Here is a 22,285-nt window from a genome sequence, read left to right on the forward strand (position 1 = left end):
AAAAAGATAAAAAAAATCGCTAATAAACCTCACTGACTGACATTGACCGACCTCTGCCTGCCTCCCTCGTTTACGCACAGTGACCGGCGATCCCTCCGTCTCCGACAGCCACCTCTCCCCCGCGTCCACTTTCTCCGTCCCTCCGACTCCACGCGTGGCCTTCTGTATTGCGCCACCGCTACCCACGGCCCTCGATTACCAGCCGGTTCGCATGTGGTCTGCTATTACTCTCATCTGTGATGCTTCATTTCTTTACCCCTCTTTGGGTTGATTCGATTGTCATAGCATGAGAAAGATCAATCTTTATTCCTCGTGAGTGATCAAACCGATGATTTCGTCAAGAGCTTCTGATAGTTTGATTGCTGATCAGAGAGTTAGAGATAGAGAGATGTAATGTAACATGTGTACTCTCTTTCGGTCATTGAGCTGACGATTGCCCTCGATCTTTGGGGTCTGTGATAATTGCCTTCTGTTCTATACCATATGAATGAAGGGAAACGACTTTACCATTGGCATTGGCAGGAGCTGACTTTGGAGCTGGGACTGCAAGGCATGTCCGCCATCTTAGGGTCTCCGTTCAACAGTAAGTTGCTCATCCTTTTCACAGCCTTGAATTCGTCTGCAGGAAGCGATCGATTCGATCTCCTCCGTGTAAATGTAGTATGCTCTGCATAGATGGCGCGATGAACACTTCCCGTGCGTGAGTCTATTAGACCATGACCGGAAAAAACACAGAATAAGCGATAAATGGAAAGACTTTCTACGTGATAACCTATATTCTGGTACAGGATAAAAGAATTGGTTCAGAGATACTTCTTAGTAGTTTATGCAATTGCCCTGGGACCCGTCCTTTTAAATGTGTGCTCAAAGTTAATCTGATCATAAAACAAAGACAAACATGAGTTTAATTATAGAAAATGACACTTATTCTTTTTTCTGGTCTATGAGGAAGCGAGTCGACTGGTTTAGGTGAAATGGATATACATACAGTATTTAAAAGTAGGGACATATTTACATATAATTGTGGAAGTGTGGCATATGGTTTTCCTGCCCCCATGTGTTGGGAGTCTTGACGCACTGAACAGACAAAGGCCATTTACTTTAAGACGATGATGGCACGCAAAATAAATTGCACCTTTAGCAAATTGTTTAAATCAAGTTTGTAACATTTTCAGATTGAATTTAGTTGTAATATCGAATTTCAAATGGCATTGTGATATCGGCCTATGAACATTGGATTGTTGCCTAATTTCCTAACTTTTGAATTGAAGTTACAACCTTTTAAAGCTAAATTAGTTAAATATCGGTATCTCAGCTATGCCTTTTCTTTTAAGTATTTTCGTAATTTCATTACTTTTAAGAGACTATCTTTGCGTTCCCCTAAAGAAAACAAAAAAAACGACTCTCTTTGCAAATTCCTTTGGTAACCCTTGTCGATAAATATTAATATGACCGAGACTCTTTTTGTCCCTCCTTTCAAAACTGATTATAGAAAGGGAAATTTACAGCTTATCAACATACTTAGAAATGTATATCTACAATTCTCACAAATTTTTTCAATCTTGTTAGATTATTTGTTGGCTGTTAAGTAAGACTAGTATTTCAGTTCCACTGATTTTATATAGATGAATGAATTATCAATGTACTAAGACCTACTAATACTATGTAAAATTATGTGTTATATTAATCTCTGATAATCGTTTTATCTCACAGCCATTTGGGTGTTTCTAAACTAATTTGTAAACCTACCTTTAATTCTTTTATTTATATATTTATTTTTATAATTTTTGAAAGATTGATCATTAATTCTTCTGAGTAATTAGAATTAATGAATGGGCTAGTTAGAGTATTATAAATGTCTTTAACTTTTCTAAGTAATTGGGGGTGTTTGGCTAGTTAGAGTATTATGAATGGCATTATTGCACCAATTTTACTATACATTAATATATAGATCCTATTTTCTCTTTTAAACTTGTCCTGGATAATAATTAATAAAAGAGTTCACCCTGAAAAAAAAGAAAAAAGAAAACCCCTAATCATGAAAAGAATTAACCCCAAAAGAAGAAAAAGAAGTTTTGCAGTATCCTGAAAGAGTTACAAAACGTAATGGCACGAGCTGTCTTTAACGAAAACACTAAGGAGAGGAACCTTTTCCCTAAAAAAATGAATTTTGTTTCAGCATCAACCAAAAATCCTTTAGAAACCCTAATCCGCTGATGAAAATTCGACCTCTATCCAATTAAAGGGGCGATTGTTTCTCGAATTTTCACTCTGTTTTGATTAATTGTATGTAAGTTTTGTGATGAGATTTAACATCTGGCGGCATCAAGTTTCATCTACTAATCCATTTTATTCACTTTGATTAGGTGTAAGGGATTGAAGAATGAGTCAACAGCCATAGGTGATCCTCGCGACTGCTAGCTACAATCACACGATTAAATTTTGGGAAGCCAAAAGCGAATGCTGCTACCACATGATCCAGTACCCTGATAAGGTACCTTTTGTTGATGTTGGATGAGTCATTCTCGTCAAGTGGTTTAATTTTTTAAGGAAATCTGTCATTGTTTGTGGCATTTGTGCTTAAATCTAGTATCTTGATCTCTCCACCATCGACAATTTTGCCAACTTTGAGCTGCTGGTGGATCTCCTGAATTTTCCCTTCTTCTTTTTTTTTTTTTGTATTTTCGAAATTTGCTTTTAACCAAATAATATATTTAAAAATATTTTGGATGGAAAAGTAGTATTTTGAGAGAAACATTAACGATACGACTAAAACAAACAAATTATGTAACGTTAAGATAGAATTGAACGAAGAAATAGGTTTAGGATGGAAACTAACAAGTAGGTAAAGGTTGATGACCAAAAAAGGCTCTTTCCCAATTGTAAATTATAAAATGTCCCGTTACAGTTTGCCTCCTGGATTTTGCTTCTTTCTTAAATGGCCCCTGTAGTTTATGTAGTGTTAATAAATGGACCTTGTTAGCTTTTATATCAATCTCAGAAACCTATAATAAACCCTAAATCGTCTTCTCTTCTTTTCTACCACGTCTGTTCTGCTCTCCCTCTTCCCCTTCGGCTTTTCTTCCCCCAACTGACTTCCGATGAGACCAGCTCGTGGCCTTCTCTGCCACTCGTGGCCTTCTCCGCTGCTCTTCATGGCCTCCTCTGCTGCTCTGCTCCTGTACCACCTCCTCTACTCCAATCAGCAACCCTCTCGAGGCCCGTGACCAACCATTTGCTCTGCTCCAGCTCCTCTGCTCGAGCTGCGACCACCTGCTGCTGCTTGAGCTACGAGCTGTTCCTTCTTTCGACGTCCTGCCCCAGCGCGAGCTGCTGCTGCCGCTGCCGTGGCCCTCAACAAGCCGAGCCTCTGTTGAGGTCTGAATGTATAACAATAATCTGTGATTTTGAGCCTTCTCTCGACCAGTTGGCAATTAGCAAATTTTTTCTCTTGAATCTCTGTAATTTTGAGTTGTTGCTTGCTGCTATGTTGCTGTCGTACTGCTACTGCAAAAAAATTATTTTGAGGTCTGAATTTGTATCATATCATTAAAAAAATTACCCCAAAATGCACTGTCCTCAAACTTAATGGCATGAACTCATGAACAATAGCACTAGGGAAGGAAACTGTTTCCCAAAAAAAAAAAAAGGATTTTTATTTCAGCATCAGCCAAAAACCCCTTAAAAACTCTAATCCACTGATGAAAATTCGGCCTTGATCCAATTAAAGGGGTGATTTTCTCTTTAATTTTCACTCTGTTCTGATTAATTGTATAGAAGTTTTCTTGTGGGATTTAACATGTGGCATCAAGTTTAATCTACTAATCCATTTCTTTCAATGTGATTAGGTGTAAGGGATTGGAGGATGAGCCAACAGCCGTCGGTGATCCTCGCGACTGCTAGCTATGATCACGCGATTAAGTTTTGGGAAGCCAAAAGCGGACGTTGCTACCGCACGATCCAGTACCCAGATTCGGTATGGATTGTTGATTCTCGATGAGTCATTCTTTGTGAATAATTATGTGGTTTAATTTTTTAAAAATATGTCATTTTTTGTGCTTGAATCTAGTAAATTGATCTCTCACCATCGACAATTTTGCCAACTTTGAGCTGATAGTGTATTTGCTTAATCTAGTGTGAATCTACATAGAGTTGGATTACATTTCTTGGGGTTTTAGTTATCGGGTTCCCTTTGCTGGTGGCCTGCTAGTATGATAGGACCTTCAATGTGACTCTTCCAGTAGGCTGGTAGGAATCCTAGCTGGATGATGATTCTTTTTCTCCAATATATTGTTAGAAATAGCCATAGTTCTGATCTTTCTGCAGTGATTCTTGGGTACGGTGGAAATCTTGACTTTGTAATTTGTGCTTTCTTTACATGCTTTATTATTGTTTGAATAGTGAAGATAAAGGGAAGGTTGACAATACAGTTGTTACCGAGTGGATTTGAAGAGAAAATGCTGTGCCTCATGTGTTCACATCCTACAATTTTGAATAACAAGAAATGTCATAAAGTTTGATATTTTCATTTGCAAATTGATTTGTTGTGGATAATGATTCCAGCAAGTTAATCGGCTTGAGATAACTCCAGACAAACGCCACCTTGCTGCTGCTGGAAATCCCCATATTAGACTGTTCGATATCAACTCAAACAGTCCGCAACCAGTATGTCTCTACAGCCTGCACTGTCATATTTTTTAGGTTTTCAGTTGCCAGGATTTGTCCATACTAATTTATTCATTCACACTAATTGGCAGGTGAGAAGTTTCGATTCTCATACCAATAATGTCATGGCTGTGGGGTTTCAGTGTGATGGAAATTGGATGTATTCAGGCTCTGAAGATGGCACTGTAAAGATTTGGGATCTGAGGTAGTTCAAGTTTCCTTGATTTATCGAATGGTTTTCATGTTTGGCGAACAGGTACATGTGGGTTCATTGTACTCGCCAAAAGCAAAACTGTTGTCTCATCTTGATTCAAATTTCAAACACAGGGCTCCTGGGGGTTGTCAGAGAGAATATGAAAGCCGGGCCGCTGTGAATACGGTCGTTCTTCACCCTAATCAGGTCAATTTGTTTATTTGATAGGCCTGCTAAATCATTGATGCATATGTGACTTCTGTTAAGCTATTTGGAAATTGATTCAGTATCATATTAATGCTTAGAAAGTCAAACAAGAAAACACGTGTTTGCACGTGCTCACACATGGGGGCACATGCATATTTCATGAGGACTATGAATGCAACAAGATTCCTGGGATTTGTATTGCTCATGTTTGATTTTTCTCCAGACTGAGCTGATATCTGGCGACCAAAATGGAAATATTCGCGTGTGGGATTTGACAGCAAACTCATGCAGCTGCGAGCTCGTATGTCCTGATCTCCTTATATCTATGTTTATCCGTGCTCAGATATTGTCCATTTTCCCGTTTCTGTTGGAAGATGTGAGTTTTGTGGACATTAGGGGCATATATGAGCCCGAAATTGCATTAGATGTTAAATTTGGCGAAGCAGCACTCTTTTACGAACACAGGGACAAGCTTCATACCCTCATTGCCCTTTTTTCTGCATGGGCTTCTTGCTCAAGCTAGTACTTTGTACTACTACATATAAATTTGATGAATGATATCCCCTAATATTGGTTCCAAACTCAATGTCTCACTTCTTTGTGAGCGAACCATGGTATGATTTTTATTGAACCCACTAGTGAACAAAACTCAGGTTCCAGAGGTGGATACAGCAGTGAGATCTCTGACTGTAATGTGGGATGGAAGCTTGGTGGTTGCTGCAAATAATCATGGGACTTGTTATGTTTGGCGTTTGTTAAGAGGAAACCAGGTAAATATATTCCTGCTGTGTCAAAGCAACATTGTTTCTTCAACTGATGTTTGTTTTCCTATTCCTTCATTACTGAGAGTGACTCTCTCTTGCAGACAATGACCAACTTTGAGCCACTTCATAAGCTTCAGGCACATAATGGATACATCCTCAAGTGTCTTCTTTCGCCTGAGTTCTGTGAACCCCATAGGTTTCTCTTTTTCAAAGTCTGTAGTTTCTTTTAGCCTCTGAACACGTTCGTATTTCTTAGTGTTTTATTTTAGTCTTAACATATTTCTTAGTGACGGACATGTTCGGTCTGGTTTTTAAACCAGTGAGAGAATTAGATGAGCTGGTCAGCTCAATCCTGAGTGGTCGAACTGTTTTCCTAAAACTTGCAAGATATAAGAGTCAAGATATTAGTTTATTTTGGCCAGTGGAAAGTTGCAGCAGATCAATACATAGTGGTGAAACTCCAAATCTAAAATTTCTTTTGAGAAGCTAGAAAGTTTCAAAAGGATGCCACAATGAAGACTAACTTGCTCCTTTTCGTGTGTGTATCTGGAAAACTTAAAATAAAGGGGGAAAAGGAAAAAGAAGAAAAGGGTTTTTGCAGCCAGTTTTGAAGTGCGACTCGTTCCTTGGTCCCGTTCTACAAGCGATGGCAAATCAATTGTTTGGTTGCATGATTAGGATTGCATATTATGTTGCAGATACCTGGCAACTGCTTCTTCTGATCATACTGTCAAGATCTGGAACGTCGATGGCTTCACATTGGAGAAGACTTTGGTTGGTAAATTCAGGAACTTGTCTTCCCTCATGCTTCCCATTTGTGTTCCCAATGATCATTCATCAATGGTTTCCATTTGAAGCTACTATTAAAGAAAACTAAGTGGGCATGCTTCTATGTGATTTCAAGGTCATCAACGCTGGGTGTGGGACTGCGTTTTCTCAGTTGATGGCGCCTATCTTATTACAGGCATGCCCTCATCTCTTGAAAGAAAGATGGTGCAGATGTAGAACCTATTGTAACCGAATAACCCAATCACTTTTTCTCGTGCGCAGCTTCATCTGACACGACTGCCAGGTTGTGGTCCATGGCAAGTGGAGAAGAAATAAAGGTCTATCAGGGGCATCATAAAGCCACGACATGTTGCGCGCTTCATGATGGAGCTGAAACTTCCCCTTGCTGAAAATTCTGAACTATTGTTCTGCAACGCGTCTGCCTGTTTTTACACCGTTCGATAACCTTATCGTCCTTCTAATTTAAATGGTTTTCTGTACAGAGGATAAAAGAATGTGTGATGTGCATTTGTCTGGAGTTAACCATGGTGGTTGTAGCATCATTTCAGTGACCAAAACATAGCAATTGATAGCCTTTCTGCAGAAGTCCAAGTTCATATTTTTCAGAGCAGAGTTGCGGTATCTGTCCATATGTGGTGATTCAGGCTTGTAATCGGTTTTGAGTTTTTCAAGTGTATAAGTCCAACCCGTCATATATAAAGAGGCACATGAGTCCGAAAGGTACAACTTCTAGGTCGTTCACTTCATAATTCAAACAACGAAGTCATCAACACATTAATGACACCTTTTTGGTATAATTACGTGATTAAATTACTATAAACACAATCATTTTCCACCCAGCCTGCCTGACAATCCTATGTCCAAAAGTTGAGGAAAAATCATCATCGAATTCTATCCATCCTTAAAGGCGCAGCACCATTAGCTGTATTCTGCATCAGTGGGTCGCTTGTCACATAGGATATTCTCTGCCGGGAGGATTAGGCCGTGGAAGACAATGACTGAAACCAAATTTGATGGCCATAGTCCGTGGAAGCCAATGACTGAAGCTAAATCTGATGGTCAGAGGGATCAGAACAGGTTTCGGCTAGGCAAGCTAGGGGCTGATCTTGTTTTCTCTAACCATTGTTATGGCTGTGTTGAACTTATTCTATAACACTATAATGTAAAGTATAATGTAATGTTTTTCAATCTAAAAATCTTACCTACTCATAGACGAAAAGATAATAGCATGAACACCTTCAACTCTGTTGTCACCTGATTTGCCGGGTCCACGACCCAGTCCAGTTGAATCATATCTTTTTCTTCTAACTGAAGGAACTCAAAAGAGAAGGTTTCTCCATGTTGGACTTCATGTGCTCGGCAAATCAAAACCCAACTCCATGCATCTTTCGGGATTATGAGCTCCAACAATCAAGCATTCCATGGCATTCATTTCATTTTTCTTTTTTTTCCTTTTTTCTTTTTCACGGATCTCTGATTCAATTCTCGGCAACACTTCGCCTGATATGCCGAGAATCTCAAAAAGAAACTTCCATTGCTTGGACTAGAGATTCAAGTAATGGCTCAGACTTTGACAGGTTTCCAAGTCTCTGAGCTTCTTCAGGGCTTTCTTCTCGATCTTTCTGATCCACTCCTTGCTGACCCGGAATATCCTCCCAATCTCTTCAAGAGACCTGGGTCGATGGTCTCTAAGCCCGTATCGTAACATTAGGACTTGCTTCTCTCTCACGTCCAAGCCATTTAAGAGCTCGTAGATCTCACTCCTCAGGTGTTGCCTCATCACAGTTTTCTCCGGGCTCTTTATTGCAAGGTCAGGTGCAAGTTCCTGCATAACAATTAATGATCCCAACACTGCTATTGGAAGACATCCCTAGGAAGTTCAAAACATCAGAAATTAAGCGAAAAGAGGTTGATGCTCTATTCTATTCGTTTGTTCTATCAATCGAATCGAACAACAGAATACCAATTAAAATACTATGTAAAAGAAGGAAACACAGATCTGTCAAATTCTTTCCGTTCCTATTTGACCTAAAATAGACTTCTATCCTTCTTTTGGTATGGGCTCATCTGTTACATCATGCAATGGATTAGGAATTACGTCATGGAATGCAATTCCATTTTAGTCACCAACGCTCAGAATTTCTGTAAAATCTACTCTAACCCTCGTCCACGCCATCTCCAAAGAAATGTCTTCATATTTCTAATGCAAAACTCCCTCAAGTTTTGAAAAAGAAAACTGCTGGTTGATTCTCACTTAGGATGAGCCGGTTAAGTCCAGACTTTCCGTGAACTGGCGAATTCTTGTTTTCAAAGAATCCAATTTTTCCATGAATTCATGATATATATTCTTTTGAAAGATCTTCTATACCATTTCTGTGAATCCTGCTTCACTGACTACATAGATCATCTCTTTCGAAGAATAGCTCAATACCGAAAACCTTAACAAAAAATTCTCAAACCACAAACCCAGATATGATACTAATGAAGCAAAAATCAGAAAGAGCATGAGAAGCTCGCTTATCACCGAAACTTTGATGGCTTAAAAAATAACGATGGTGAAAGAAGTCTTTCATACCATGTACTTTGCACTGATACAATCTCCCACTTTCTGATTGATTGAGCCAACAACTCTGAGGCATTTGCTAGCTGATTTAATCTTTGCCACAGATAAACCTGAGAATTTCGCAATCTCCTCATCATCTGGGTATTTCCCATTGTGATAGTTGAGGCTCTTCCGGGCCTTTTGTATTTGATTTATCGCACTGCTCAAGGTGTACTGAGAAATAGGACAGATAGAACAACGAGAAAAAATAAGGAAGAGTGAAATTGTTCCGATATAGAGATTGCTGGCCAGTACTGTCTAGAAAAGATTCCTTAAGACCAAGACAGTCACAAACCACTAAGACTCCTCGCAATCAACAGTAGCAATCAACCTGTCTGAAGAAATATTTTCTACACTGGATGTTTGGTTAGAACTTCCCAGCCAACAGACTACAAAGTAAAAAGTTTTACTTACAGGAACTCTTATTCCTCTGGCGTGTCGAGAAACCATTCTTGACATTGATTTCCTGATCCAGTATTGGACATAAGTTGAGAATCTGCAGCCTCTCGTGTGATCAAACCTCTCTGCCCCAATGATGACTCCCATATTTCCAGCCTGTTCGCATATTTTAGAAGATACTTATAGTTTAGAAATCTACAGATAAGGAAAGCACCAGAGGTTAGAAATGAACAGGTCCCACTTAGCTCTTTCAAATTTTCTCAAAGGTGAATTTTGAGTAGGTCCTGATAATGAAGTTAAAACAGGTTGACAGCAGAAGACTATGTCACTGCCATTGTAAAGTTATTTGTAAGCATTTTCAACTAAAGGTAGAGCATAAACTGCTCTCCAAAAGCTTTTAGGTTTGGTGCACATCTGCAAGGAGAAGTGGAGAAGACGTGCAAACCATTCTTATGGACAGAGGTTCAACCTATATATATAGCTTGGAATCCAAGGGGTTGCCTAAGTCGCAAGTGCGCTTAGGCAGTCAATAATATCCATTGGGTCCCCACCATATTCTACTTTTTGCAGGACAAGGAACACAATGTGCCTCATTAATTAATTGCAAGGTCATACCATATTTGGGTGACATGTGAGCAGAGCAGATTTCAAACTGACCATATCTTGTAGTCTGGTTCTTGGGCGAGGATGGAAATGTAAAAACAGGCACAGACCAATTGCTTTACCCACAGGACTGGTCTGAACCAGTTGGTTCTTTTATTCAACGGGAGAATCATGAATTCTCCAGATATTGGTTGACCGTGATGCCCAGATATCCTCAATCCATGTAAAGAAGAACTATGTTTTACCCTATTGAGCAAAGATGTAAAACAGACTGCCGCCAATCATGGCCCTGCGACAGTACTGAAGGCACTAGACAAAGTTCACTCTTATTGGGATCAAAGAGAAATACATGGAGAACACGAATGCTGCGCTTGGTTTCAAAGTAGGATTTTAAAATCAGATTTTGATTTTGAAAAAGAGTGGTATAAATTGTTATGTATGGGGCTCACCCTTTGACTTTGTATGAGTTATTTTGTTTTGTTGTGGAAAAAAGAGTGGTATAAATGGGGCCCACCCTTTGACTTTGTATGAGTTATTTTGTTTTATTGTGGGTAGAATTAAGTTAAAGTTTGATTTTAAAATCACACTTTGAAATCAAACAAGCCAGAAGTTTTTGGAAATTTCACTCTTAGGTACTGTTATCCTACACAGTCATGCGCAAGCTCAGATCAGAAGTGCCAATGCATAACTTAAATCAAGTAAATTATCTTAGTACAATTTTTCGTTCTACCCAGCACCAGTGATATCATCAGAATCCAGAGTCAGTGCGTGAGAAGATAAGTAATAAAGTTGGATGAACGAAGTTAGCAAAGAGTGAAAATTACCTGAACTAGATCTTCAAGTGCAATCCCAAGACCCCTATAGTTCCTTGCAAGGAACAGAACTAAGGAGCGAGTACTCCTCAGAATCTCGTCCCTGCAAAACCACCCAAAATGCAGAGACCGCTGCAGATCTTTCTCATCAACTCCAGCTGCTTCTGCCCAGCAGGCCAAGCTCACCACTTGCCCCGTCTCCTCTTCTAAGATTGTCCTTATCCTCTCCAAGTGTGCAATCACCTGTATCATTGAGGAAAATTTTCTGTTTTTGCTCTTTCTTTCTTCTGAAATACAAAAAATAATGAAATATGGCTAAACAAGAGGCTTCTATTTTGGAAAACTGAAGAGTAAAGGAAAGGTTCTTGTCTTCATACATGATGAAAATGAAAACATGGGATATTTTCCTGTTACATATCACATCATAGAAGTTAGAAGTCACCTTGACTCCTTTTGACATTTCAGCTTCATTTTTGGCAATCGTTGATTTTCTTCTCTTGGAGTTCGACGTTTGTCTTGCAGAAGAATTCACGGGTTGAACATCAGTAGACGGAAGCAATGAACTCTTCAACATTTGGTTGGCTTTTTTAGAGTCTCCTTCTCGTTTAGATTTTCTTAGTCCCCCTTTCCCCGACCGAATGATTGTTTCAGCAATTTTTTCTATTTCTTCTCTTCCTTTTTGTTCCTCTTTTTGTTCAATCATGGCAAAAGACAAGTCAAAAGGTTCGGGCATGGAGGCACTAAGAGCCTTAGAGAGACATGTCTGAAATAACTTTAGAGCTCCGAGCCTTCCTAACTGCAGCAGAATATCTCTCTCCAGATTCAATATATCGGCAGCAGAAATGGTCGCTTCTAATGCATTGAGATTCTCCATTAACAATGAAAAGTGAGAAGCCGAAACTGGTTGTAAGCCCTTTGCAGATGCAGATTTGTTTCCTCCAGAATAGATATTCGAGTCACCATCACTATTACTTAGACTACTGCACGATCTCTTTCCGATGCTTACCTGCAACAAAGAACAAAAAAATAGAGCTTCAAGTGCAAAAACTGAATTCAGCAAAAATGGATGTTGTTACAATGATAAAACTTCATCCTCTCCAATACCGTGGTATCATATTCTAGAGTCGGGAGAGATGCGGATGAACAAGTATATGCTCTTAGCGCATCCTTGTGGAGAGTGTCGCCCTCCTCCACAATATTTGACAGGAATGATAACCTCGTAGGTTCAAAAGAAGTCTCCCTGCCTCTACCTAGATAATTCAAGACACAGAATCAAGTGTCAGAAGCATAACTTTAGCCTATATAGGACAAGTCAGGTGAACTTCAACGTGAAGTTCTACTGGCAGCCTAGATGATCCAACTCACATAATTAGCTGTACAATAGATAGTATTAGGTTTTATGCAGGGGGTTTATCTTATGGTATCAGTTCCAGCAGATAATCGTAAATGCTTAGCTCTTACAGAAGGTAATATTATCGAGGTAAGCATACCAAGAACGCTACTACACTTCCCAAACCTAAAACTGACATTCGAAAATGGAATTTCAATCTCGTTAACAATGACAACAGTGGGGACAAAAAGACCCCCCAGTATGGCATGTGCTAGCTGAGAAGCGCGATCTCTTTTACAGCCGAGGAGTACACCTCGATGAGCTTACGGTTGCCTCTTTTCTGATTGGGAAGTCCCGCTAAAGACTAGGATTCAATCCAGTGCTCTGACACTTCCAAGAGTTCTTGAAGTATTACAAAAGCACATTGATGCAAATAAACAACCATCATCTGACATATAGGATAAACTCATGGGGTCTCATCTCAACTCCTAGGAAAAGATTCAATCTCCCAGTTGGGTTTTCGCCACTGCGCGCAAATATGGACTCTTTATACAGAACTCCCAACTGCACACCCAAAATAAACCAAGAGGGCAAATCTTTCTTTCATTTGCATCTTTTATTTGCTGAAAGAATCCGTTCTTTCTCCCCTTCTTGATGACCCAATAACCAGAGGCAGCCAACCCAACCTTTTTGAAGAATTTATTTATTTATTTTTACTTTCCGACCACCGAAGCCACCAGTAATGTACGATCGATCGTTCAGGAAAAGTAAGTAAGCAGAACAAAGGAAGTGAAGACTCACCACTGCAAGAGGTTGAGGAAGAGGGCGAAGGACAAGAAGAGAGCCTGGAGGGAGTGCTATGGTGACGAAAGGGGAAATCCCACTGAAGACTGAGCCTGAAGCCCATGCCCATGGCAGCAGCAGTGAACTTACTAATGTCGATGAGAGGGAGCAAAAGAGAGGAATTTTGTCCATTAAAATGAATCTAACCGATCAAATTCCTTTTAAAATTATTTGAGAAGGAATTTTGAGAACCAGAGAAAAAGCAGACACAGACCAGAGACAGAGAGCCCTTTGTGTGCCCTTTTTTTTTTTTTTTTGATGATTTGGGCAGTTTTCGTTTGTTGTCTGCTCTCAGCCACCGGTTCTTAATCCCTCCCTCCCCATTTGGCATTGGAACCCCCTTCCTCCCTTCCCCTTTGTGTTAATTTTTTGAAAAAGAACTCATCTTTGCAATAAATATAATAAAAATCCAAAATTATTAGAAATATATATACTCTTAATATTATGTTATCTGTTATATTTTCCAGATAGTAATTTTACTTTCCATCCAGCTTTACATTTAGTTTTCTGTTAATTTTCTTAAGAAATTCATAAGATAAAAAGTTTAAAAAATTAATAAATAATAAAATAGGAGGAAAAAAAAAAAGAATGCTGTCATGCTTTGCTGTGGTGTACGAGTATGACACTGTTTTTGTTTTTGTTCTTTTAATCGCGACAATTTTCTAATGGAATTTCTTATTGTAATATTCAAGAATATGGAGTTAAATGGCAAATTCATCCCTAAGATGGACAAGTTAGGGTTCCTTAAACGAAAAGTACAATACTTTGGTCCATGGGAGCAACGATTTACATCAATCGAGTCATTTGTTATATCAATTGAGTCCTTTATTACATCAATTAGCTCCTGTGCTATATCCATTCAGTCCGACCATTTAGTCAATAGTTAGTCTTGGACGAAAATGCGTGTTAACATCAATTTTGTCCATGTGAGGCAATTTTATCTATTTTTCTTGTTTCATTTTCACTCCTTTCCAATTTCTCTTTATTGCTTTTACCTCTCATGGTCGCTTGTCCAGCTTCGATATTAGGCTGTCGTCTGATGACCTTGGTCGCCTCCCTCCTACCACTCTCTATCTCCCTCCCCCTCCTCCCTTTTCCTCTTCCTCCTCCGCCTTTCTCGGTCACTTATTGGAGTCACTATAAGAGTGGCTCCCTAGACCTCATGCACCACATGCTCTTGTGCAGCCACAGTGAGAAGCTCGAGGACGATGACTCCAACAACTATACGACAACGTCGCAATTCCAGTGTTCCTTCTTGTGAAATTTGGAACGATCCAACTTATTTTCCATTATGTTGAACGGATAAATAGTTGTTTAGTGTTACACAATAAAGGAAAGCGAAAAACATTCTAGGCTAATATCTACGACTACCAAGTATATCGACCGATAAATTTACAAATTCCCTTAATACAATTATACAATCCAAATTATCCCTAATACTCCCCCTCAAGTTGGAGCATGAGGATCTCAAATGCCCAACTTGGATAGAATGAAGCGGAAGCGATCTCGACTCAATGCCTTCGTAAAGATATCTGCCAATTAAAGCATCGTAGGCAAATAGTCGGTAGTCACGACACCAGATTTGAGATGTTTACGAATGAAATGACAGTTGATCTCAATATGCTCTGTTCGCTCGAGAAATACACGATTAGTTGCAATGTGTAGCGCCGCCTGGTTGTTGCAGAATAGGCGAGTAGGTGCGGTCATTTATACTCAAAGGGAAGAAAGAACACTTCGCAACCAAATCACCTCACTTGCAGTTGCTGCCATTGTGCGATATTCTGCTCAGTAGAGGAGCGTGAGACTGTTGTTTGTTTCTTCGTTTTCCATGAGACTGGGTAGCCTCCAAGCATAATGAAATAACCCATAATAAAGCGGCGGGTCAAAGGAAAACTTGCCCAATTTGAATCACAAAAGGCTTCTAGCTTGAGAGAAGTAGGCCGCAGTAAATTCCTTGACCGGGAGATTACTTCAAGTATCGAAGAACCCGCATGGCGGCACCTCAATGATCCTGGCGTGGTTCCTGCATAAATTGTGCCAAGATATGGAGAGAATAACTGATCTCTAATCTCGTGATGGTCAGATAAATGAGCCTCCCAATTAGACATCTGTACTTAGTAGGATCTGATAATAAGTCACTAGAACTCGTGGACAGTCAATGATACTGTTCCATGGGAACTGTGATAGTCATGATGCCAACATACCGCACTCAGTCAAAATATCAAGTACATACTTCCGTTGATTTAGAAAAAGTCCAGAGTCCATTTTAGTGACTTCAATGCCAAGAAAATATTTTAGGGGTCTCAAGTCCTTTATGCGAAAGCACTTATCCAGATAACTCTTGAAGGAATCACAATGACTAAGATTGTTGCCTACTATGATCAAATCATCAATATAGACTAATACGCCAAGAAAGATATTACCTCAAGCCATGGTAAAAAGAGAATGGTCCGCACCGGATTGAATGAACTCATATTGTCGAAGTGCATCAGCGAACTTCGAGAACCAATTCCTCGATGCTTGACGTAGACCATATAGAGATTTGCGGAGCCTACACACATTCCCATTCTTTGAAGTGGAGAAATCCAGAGGTAGTTCTATGTAGGTTTCCTTGTCTAAGTCCCCGTGCAAGAAGGCGTTATTGACATCCATTTGATGGATTTGCTACTCATTTGCTACTACGACTGTCAACAGACATCGCACAGTTACCAGCTTAGCTACTGATGCAAAGGTCTCATGATAATCAATTCCTTCCACCTGCGTGAACCCCTTCGCAACTAATCGAGCTTTATAACGCTCTACTCTGCCATCAGCCCGACGCTTCACCTTATACATCCACTTGCATCCGATAGGGCGTTTACCAGGAGGGAGTTGTTCGATTGTCCATGTTCGATTCAATTCAAGAGCGCGAATCTCTTCCGTCATTGCAATTCTCCATTTTTGATCCCGGACGACCTCTCGATAAGATGTGGGCTTTCTGTCAGAATCAATGGCAGCTAGAAATACTTTGTGATTTTTAGAGACATTTGAATAATCGATAAATCTCTCAATGGGATAAGACATACCTGAGGAGTACGCGGAGATGAATGGAGAAGGGGGGTTTCATAGCGAGCAGTATGAATGATGAAGTCTTTGAGTCTACTAGAAACCCGTTGAGAAATTACTTCCTCTGAAGCATTGTCTTCATTTGTACTGAGTTCTTTCCCATGCGGGCCCTCTCGGTAAGTCTTCGAGATCTCCACAGATTTAGTGGAATTTCCAGACCCACTCCCACTTTCGGTATCGATCAGCCAGTTCGCCCTTATTTCTGAAGTCCAGCCCATAATCTGCTCTAATGGAGCAGCGCCCAAAACTGACTGATCTGGATTGGGCCCGCGAGCAGCGCTCAAAACTAATTGATCTGGACTGGGCCCGTTACTACCTCTGGGCCTCTTCTCAGTCGCCGAACTGGGCTCTTGCTGTCTCATTCCAAAGCCCGCTGGACTTAAGTCTTTCCAGCCTTTATTTCGTTTGGGCTAGCTCGGGCTGGGCTGTCTCTCCTCAGCTGTTGGACCTTGTTCTGTTGCCGCAATCTAACGCCTGCCGGGCTCGAATTTCTCCAGTTTTCATTTCGTCTAAGTTGGCTTGATTTCGGCTTATAAATTTCAGGATCATTCAGGGAGATGGCTGGTCTAATTCCATCCACAAACAATGAGCTCCCTCTCCTTTGCTGTTTCGATTCCTCATTTTCTCCGGCAAAAGGGAAGATCGTTTCGCAAAATCGAACATCCCTTAACACGGACATTTGTCGGCTCTTCAAATCATAAAGTCTCTATCCCTTCTTTCCATGAGGATATCCGATAAAAATGCATTTCCGCGACCTTGGTTCAAATTTATCCTTTGTGCCTGCATGAGCATAGCGTAATGACCCGAAAACTCATAAATTCGAGTAATTAGGTTGCTTGCCAAAAGGTACCTCATGTGGGCTTTTGTTGTCGTGCAAGGGTGATGGGGTAATATTTATAAAGTGAACAACAGTTGAAACACATCCCCCCAAAAATCGTGTCGGTAACGAGGCCTGAAACATAAGCGCTCGAGCAACATTAAGAATATGTCTATGCTTCCTTTCCACCCGATTATTTTGCTGTAGCGTATCCGTACTGGATGTCTGATGTATAATGCCATGCGAAGAGAAGAAATCTTGTAGCTCCCTTGACAAAAACTCCATCCTATCATCACTTCTCAGGACTTTAATCGTGTGATCAAACTAATTCTTGATTAGATTGTAAAAATCAATGAGAAATCGTCGAACTTTAGATTTTTCTCGCAGGAGATATAACCACACACCTCGACTAAAATCGTCAAAAATGGTCAAGAAATAATTTGCCCTACAACTAGCTTTAGTTTTATACTGTCCCCATAAAATCGCAATGTATCAACTGAAAATGGTACTCAGATTTATTCATACTCAAATGAAATTGTGAGCATGTCTGCTTCGCTCTAAGGCATACATCACACTCCTTATTACTTCTATCTTTAAAATTCAGATCGATACCATTTAATTTTATTGTGCGAGACGGATGACCAAGTCTCGGATGCCAGATGTCCGTTGATCCCTCCAAGACTGCCTGACATGTCTGTGGTGCGATGGCTACTCGCCTCAGATAATAGACCCTCCCTCGAAATTCACCCACTCTAAGCGTCCTCCTTGAGGTGCGGTCTTGTATTACACACAAGTCGGAGCAGAAAGTCACAAAACAATTCATCTCCTTTGATAATTGGGCAATGGAAATTAGATTGCAATTGAAAGTGAGCATATAAAGCACATTAGTGATCTCGATAGAATTTGCAATCATCACATTTCTTACTTGAGTGGCTTGTGTCATGCCCCCATTAGGTATATAAATCGGTGCACTGCCCTTTATTGGAAGTGATGTCGAAAAATTTTCAAGACACCCGGTCATGTGCCTCGAAGCTCCTGTATCCAAAATCCATTCACTTTGTAAAATTGCAAAATTAAATTCATTACTGACTAGTCGATTAGTGTCCGTGCTGTCCTGCGTAAGCATGGACAATAATTTCTGGAATTGTTCATCGGGTAGGGCCTCAAGTTGTTCAGCCCGTGACCCGCCCGGTTGCCCAATTTGGGCCATATTTGCTCGATCCGGGCCTCGCTTTTACTGGGCCTTTCCAGAGCCATCCCCTGCTTTCCTGCCCTTTGATGAGCCGATGTCCCTTCTCGGGCTCTTTTCATCATCACTTACATCAGACACTTTCGTAGTCGGGAGGATTTCAATTGGTCCAGGAACGTAGGCGCTTTGATACCATGTAAAGTTTGGAACGATCCAACTTATTTTCCATTATGTCAATGAACAGATAAATAGTTGTTTGGTGTTACACGATAAAGGAAAGTGAAAAACATTCGAGGCTAATATCTACGACTACTAAGTATATCGACTAGCAAATATACAAATTCCCTTAATACAATTATACAATCCAAATTATCCCTAATACTTCTCATCTCTTCTTGGATCCCTGGCACGTACTGGACATGGCTGAGGCGGTTGGGTAGCGGCCATGGCGCGGGTCATCAGCTACGCACATCATGTTCTTTGGCATCTCACGTCTGCTGGGTGAGCTCAGGGACAGCAAACGCACGAGATTGCTGAGAGCCAAGAGAAGTGAAAGGGGCAAGCGTGACTATGAAAGAGTGCGGTTGGGGGAAGGGGACGAGCTCGACGGAGATTGGTAAACAAAAAAGTATATTGGAAATTAGGATTAATCAAGTAAATATCTTGTAAAAAACCTCGTGTTATTTTCTCGGTTGTGTTCTGTTATTCATTTGTTGGCCGCCACATTTTTGTATGATGTTATTTTGTTTGTTGGCCACCAGATTTTTGTTCCTTTTTCTTTCTCACTTAGAAAATGGCCACTGCATGCATATGTATACATGCTTTCAGATAATACTACCGAGTATCAGAGTTGAATTTTTTCCTCTCATAACATATTCCTTTATTTAAAGAGAATGTGGCATTGTAAGGTTCTTCCATAGTCTCCGAGACCTTCGAGGATGGGAACACTGAGGAGGTGAAGTATCTCTTTTCTCACCCTTCTTCGTTCTATGTCTATAATCTATGCACTCTCTCTCTTTATTCATTCGAAGATGGATCTTCGTCTCGGTCATGAGCTTTAGACCCTATAACGAGCTCAGGCTCCCTCCGTTCTCGGCTCCCTCCTGCAATGAAGATTGGAGATGTGAAGCTCGCGCTCAGACCAATCCCATGTCTGAGATCCAAATGAAGAAGTGGGGAGATGGGAAGAGAGAAAGAAAATGTGTTTGTGTTGTGCAGAGTTGGAGGGGGCCGACTGAGGGCGATGACGGCGGGGAGGAGGTTAGCCTTTGGACGCCCATGTGCCATCGGAAGCCCGACTGCCGGCGGGGACAGGGTGGGACTAGCTGATGCAGAAGAGTGAGAAGGGCAAAGGAATAGAGAGGGAAATGGGGCAGATTTGCAAATATAGAAAAAAAGTGAGTAAACTAGCAAATTGGTTCTCAAGAGATTGAGTTTGTCAAAAATGCACCTCGACCCATTCGAGGAAGGGGATGGATCTGCGGTGGGGGCAACCCGTTCGGCACCGCCCCTAGGCGGCCTCACCGCAAGCGTTGGAAGCTCCCGGCGAGGTCGACTTGTGAGGCAGCGGCCAGGCGAAGGTGCTCACACTGCCGATCCCTTGCCCTGCTGAACAGTCTAGATTTTTTTTTCAAAAATAATTGTAGGATAAAATAAAGAAGGAAGGGAGTTCAATAGTATGGTCATGACCCTTCGCTCATTGAGATCTCCCTAATCTTCCACATCATCGATGAAGTCGAGAACAACAATAACTCCGGATGGCTTATCTTTTTGGGTTCCTTCTTGTATAATTTATTTATTTATTTAATGTGATTGTGATACTGAAACTTTGAGGAATTTTTTAGAACACAAACCATTTCTGTTAATTGGTGGGTTTTGCTTCTACCATATTTAAGATTGTGTTTGTTTTCCGTCTTCTTGGTGCAATGGGAGAGAGAGGGACCAAATCGGGATCGAGGAGGGGGAGAAGTAGTGGCCGATTGCGAGCTCCCATAGCGACAATCATGAAGAAACTTAAGCTCTAGTTTTTCGATAATTCATCTGAAAATTCTTAGATGGAAAGCTGTATGGCTTAATTGCTGAATGGCTGAATGGTGTTGTGCAGGAAAATATAAGCCATTGGTGGTCTCCTCATGGAAGAAGTCGGTCATGGAAACCGTGTCCGGTAAATTAGTGTCGCACCGATTTTGATTCGGAGAGAGAAAATGGGGGCAGAATAGATCAGAGGTGTGGCACCAACACTGGCAACTGCCAACCTTGCCGGATGCATGGGAAACCTCAGGCGAGGTTGCCTGGGGGCCGGTTGCGAGGTGCCCCACCCGCCGATCCTCTCCACATAACCTTGCGTCTCTCTCTTTTTTTCAGATCGATTCCTCTTCTTTTATTTTAACTCGTATAAAAAGTAAGGAATAAAATATCTATAAAGAAATGAAGGAGATGATAAAGAAAAAAAAACATGAAATAATAAAATAATGACACATCAGCATTTTGCATTCATTTTTTAATGGAGGCTGATAGAAGGGTAAATCCGATGCACACTTAGGCGGTTAAGGGTGAAAGTGACCTAAAAAATAGGTCGAGGTGCATTTGAGATAAACTCAATCTCTTGGGGACCAATTTGCTAATTTACTTATAAAAAAATTTGGGTCTTTTCGTAATTGAAGGTGGGACCCTGATTTTCATGTGTCTGTCGATTAATGGCTTAGTTCAAAGGGGACGTGGTGAACTAAGTTCACCCAATAAGTTTTTTGAATGAGTGTGAGGGGGGGGGGGGGGGGGGGGGGGGGGGGGTGTGGGTTTGATAATCAGGACATTTTGATCCTTAATGGAGTTATAATGGCAAGGACATTTTTGATGTCATGGACCAAATTGACGTAACAAAAGAACCCAATTAATGTAACAAAGAACTGAATTGAAGTAACATAAGGCTGACTTTAGTTAAATAAAATCATAAATATTTTAATTGACATAAAAAATTCTTATATAAGTATCTATCGTCAAACTTCTAACATCACCAACTCTTTTTTTTTTTCTTTCGTATTACGACACGGTAAATTTTTTCTTCCTATGTGTATCTATGTGTATTTTCCCTCTTTTTTTTAAATTGGATTTAGTTAGATCTATCGTTCATAGTTGTTAGATATTTTTCTCTTTTACTTAAATGTTTATTCTATATTTTGTCGTATGCAATTAATTATTTTGTCGGAATAAAACTTAATATATTTAATATGAATGATTTGTTGCAATATAACATGTATAAACATTTGAGCAGGTTAAGCGCAACTAAAAATTATTCAACTAGTTTTATTAAATATAAACATACAATTTTGAACTTAGACTATCATTTTATCTAAGGTACGCGTCAAGGTGAAAGATGCAAGCATAACAACAGTTTTAGCGGGTAATTACTTATTTTATTCGGGCACTCACATAGTTATTTATTATACAGAGGACTAATTACAAAAAATAAAACAAGGACTATTTACAATTAACTCCCTAATCTATCTTTATTTGATATATTTAACGTAGGTACTGACAACCTATTCTCTTGTTATGTTGAATTTTATTGAGCAAGGTTTGACTGTGAATTGATGGCGTGCATGGAGACGACGTTATGTTGCATGAAGAACATGGAGAAATTCATTGGATCTGAATCTGAATGTTTATTTTGCAGCAGCAACTCAATTAGTCCATTTAATGAATGTTTATCGATTATATATGTGCAAGTATTATTGACAAATGACGATTTTATTTGCCTTAGATTTGTTTTCTATAAGACCATTTGCACTTCTATTTAGCATTTCGTTTTTAAATGTAAAATCTAGAGCTGTATTTGTTTTTATAAAATTCAGACTTCCTAAATGTAAAATCTAAATAAGATTATTTAGCCCTTTTCTTTTAGACTTGTTACTAATACAAGTTACATTGACAAAGCAATTACTAACGTGTTTCTTTTTCTTTTCTTTTT

The 22,285-nt window shown here is 40.0% G+C and overlaps 2 protein-coding genes and 1 long non-coding RNA gene across 15 annotated transcripts; 2 read left to right on the forward strand and 1 right to left on the reverse strand.

Annotated features, from left to right (window-relative positions):
* LOC116196936 (target of rapamycin complex subunit LST8) lies at positions 1-7,203 on the forward strand. Of its 8 annotated transcripts, XM_031526907.1 has the most exons (14): positions 4-216; positions 523-583; positions 2,367-2,494; positions 3,112-3,378; positions 3,849-3,976; positions 4,564-4,665; positions 4,758-4,870; positions 4,993-5,065; positions 5,289-5,366; positions 5,719-5,835; positions 5,931-6,025; positions 6,528-6,607; positions 6,734-6,793; positions 6,880-7,203. In XM_031526907.1, exons 5-14 carry the CDS (start codon positions 3,866-3,868, stop codon positions 7,005-7,007), a joined length of 957 nt encoding a protein of 318 aa, XP_031382767.1. In that variant the 5' UTR covers positions 4-216; positions 523-583; positions 2,367-2,494; positions 3,112-3,378; positions 3,849-3,865; the 3' UTR covers positions 7,008-7,203. The 8 variants fall into 8 exon arrangements, 6 of the variants coding, with proteins under 6 accessions (XP_031382797.1, XP_031382783.1, XP_031382790.1 ...); XM_031526937.1 differs by lacking the exon at positions 3,112-3,378 and having other exon boundaries at positions 1-216; positions 5,931-6,007; positions 6,528-6,603; XM_031526923.1 differs by lacking the exon at positions 3,112-3,378 and having other exon boundaries at positions 2-216; positions 5,931-6,007.
* A 181-nt stretch (positions 7,204-7,384) lies between these two features.
* LOC116196919 (RNA polymerase sigma factor sigC-like) lies at positions 7,385-13,495 on the reverse strand. 3 transcript variants are annotated; one of them, XM_031526869.1, is made up of 7 exons: positions 13,166-13,477; positions 12,139-12,284; positions 11,477-12,040; positions 11,047-11,277; positions 9,635-9,775; positions 9,194-9,394; positions 7,387-8,488 (listed from the first exon to the last, which is right to left on the reverse strand). In XM_031526869.1, exons 1-7 carry the CDS (start codon positions 13,275-13,277, stop codon positions 8,162-8,164), a joined length of 1,722 nt encoding a protein of 573 aa, XP_031382729.1. In that variant the 5' UTR covers positions 13,278-13,477; the 3' UTR covers positions 7,387-8,161. The 3 variants fall into 3 exon arrangements, with proteins under 3 accessions (XP_031382748.1, XP_031382729.1, XP_031382739.1); XM_031526879.1 differs by having other exon boundaries at positions 7,387-8,443; positions 13,166-13,461; XM_031526888.1 differs by lacking the exon at positions 12,139-12,284 and having other exon boundaries at positions 7,385-8,488; positions 13,166-13,495.
* Positions 13,496-18,603: 5,108 nt separating this feature from the next.
* LOC116197421 lies at positions 18,604-22,136 on the forward strand. Of its 4 annotated transcripts, XR_004155041.1 has the most exons (4): positions 18,604-19,898; positions 20,423-20,627; positions 21,673-21,718; positions 21,893-22,136. It is a non-coding gene; the product is annotated as an uncharacterized LOC116197421 (long non-coding RNA). The 4 variants fall into 4 exon arrangements; XR_004155039.1 differs by having other exon boundaries at positions 21,673-22,136; XR_004155038.1 differs by lacking the exon at positions 21,673-21,718.
* Positions 22,137-22,285: the final 149 nt, after the last annotated feature.

The sequence above is a fragment of the Punica granatum genome, chromosome 1 (assembly GCF_007655135.1).
Source record: "Punica granatum isolate Tunisia-2019 chromosome 1, ASM765513v2, whole genome shotgun sequence".
NCBI classification, from domain to species: Eukaryota; Viridiplantae; Streptophyta; class Magnoliopsida; order Myrtales; family Lythraceae; genus Punica; species Punica granatum.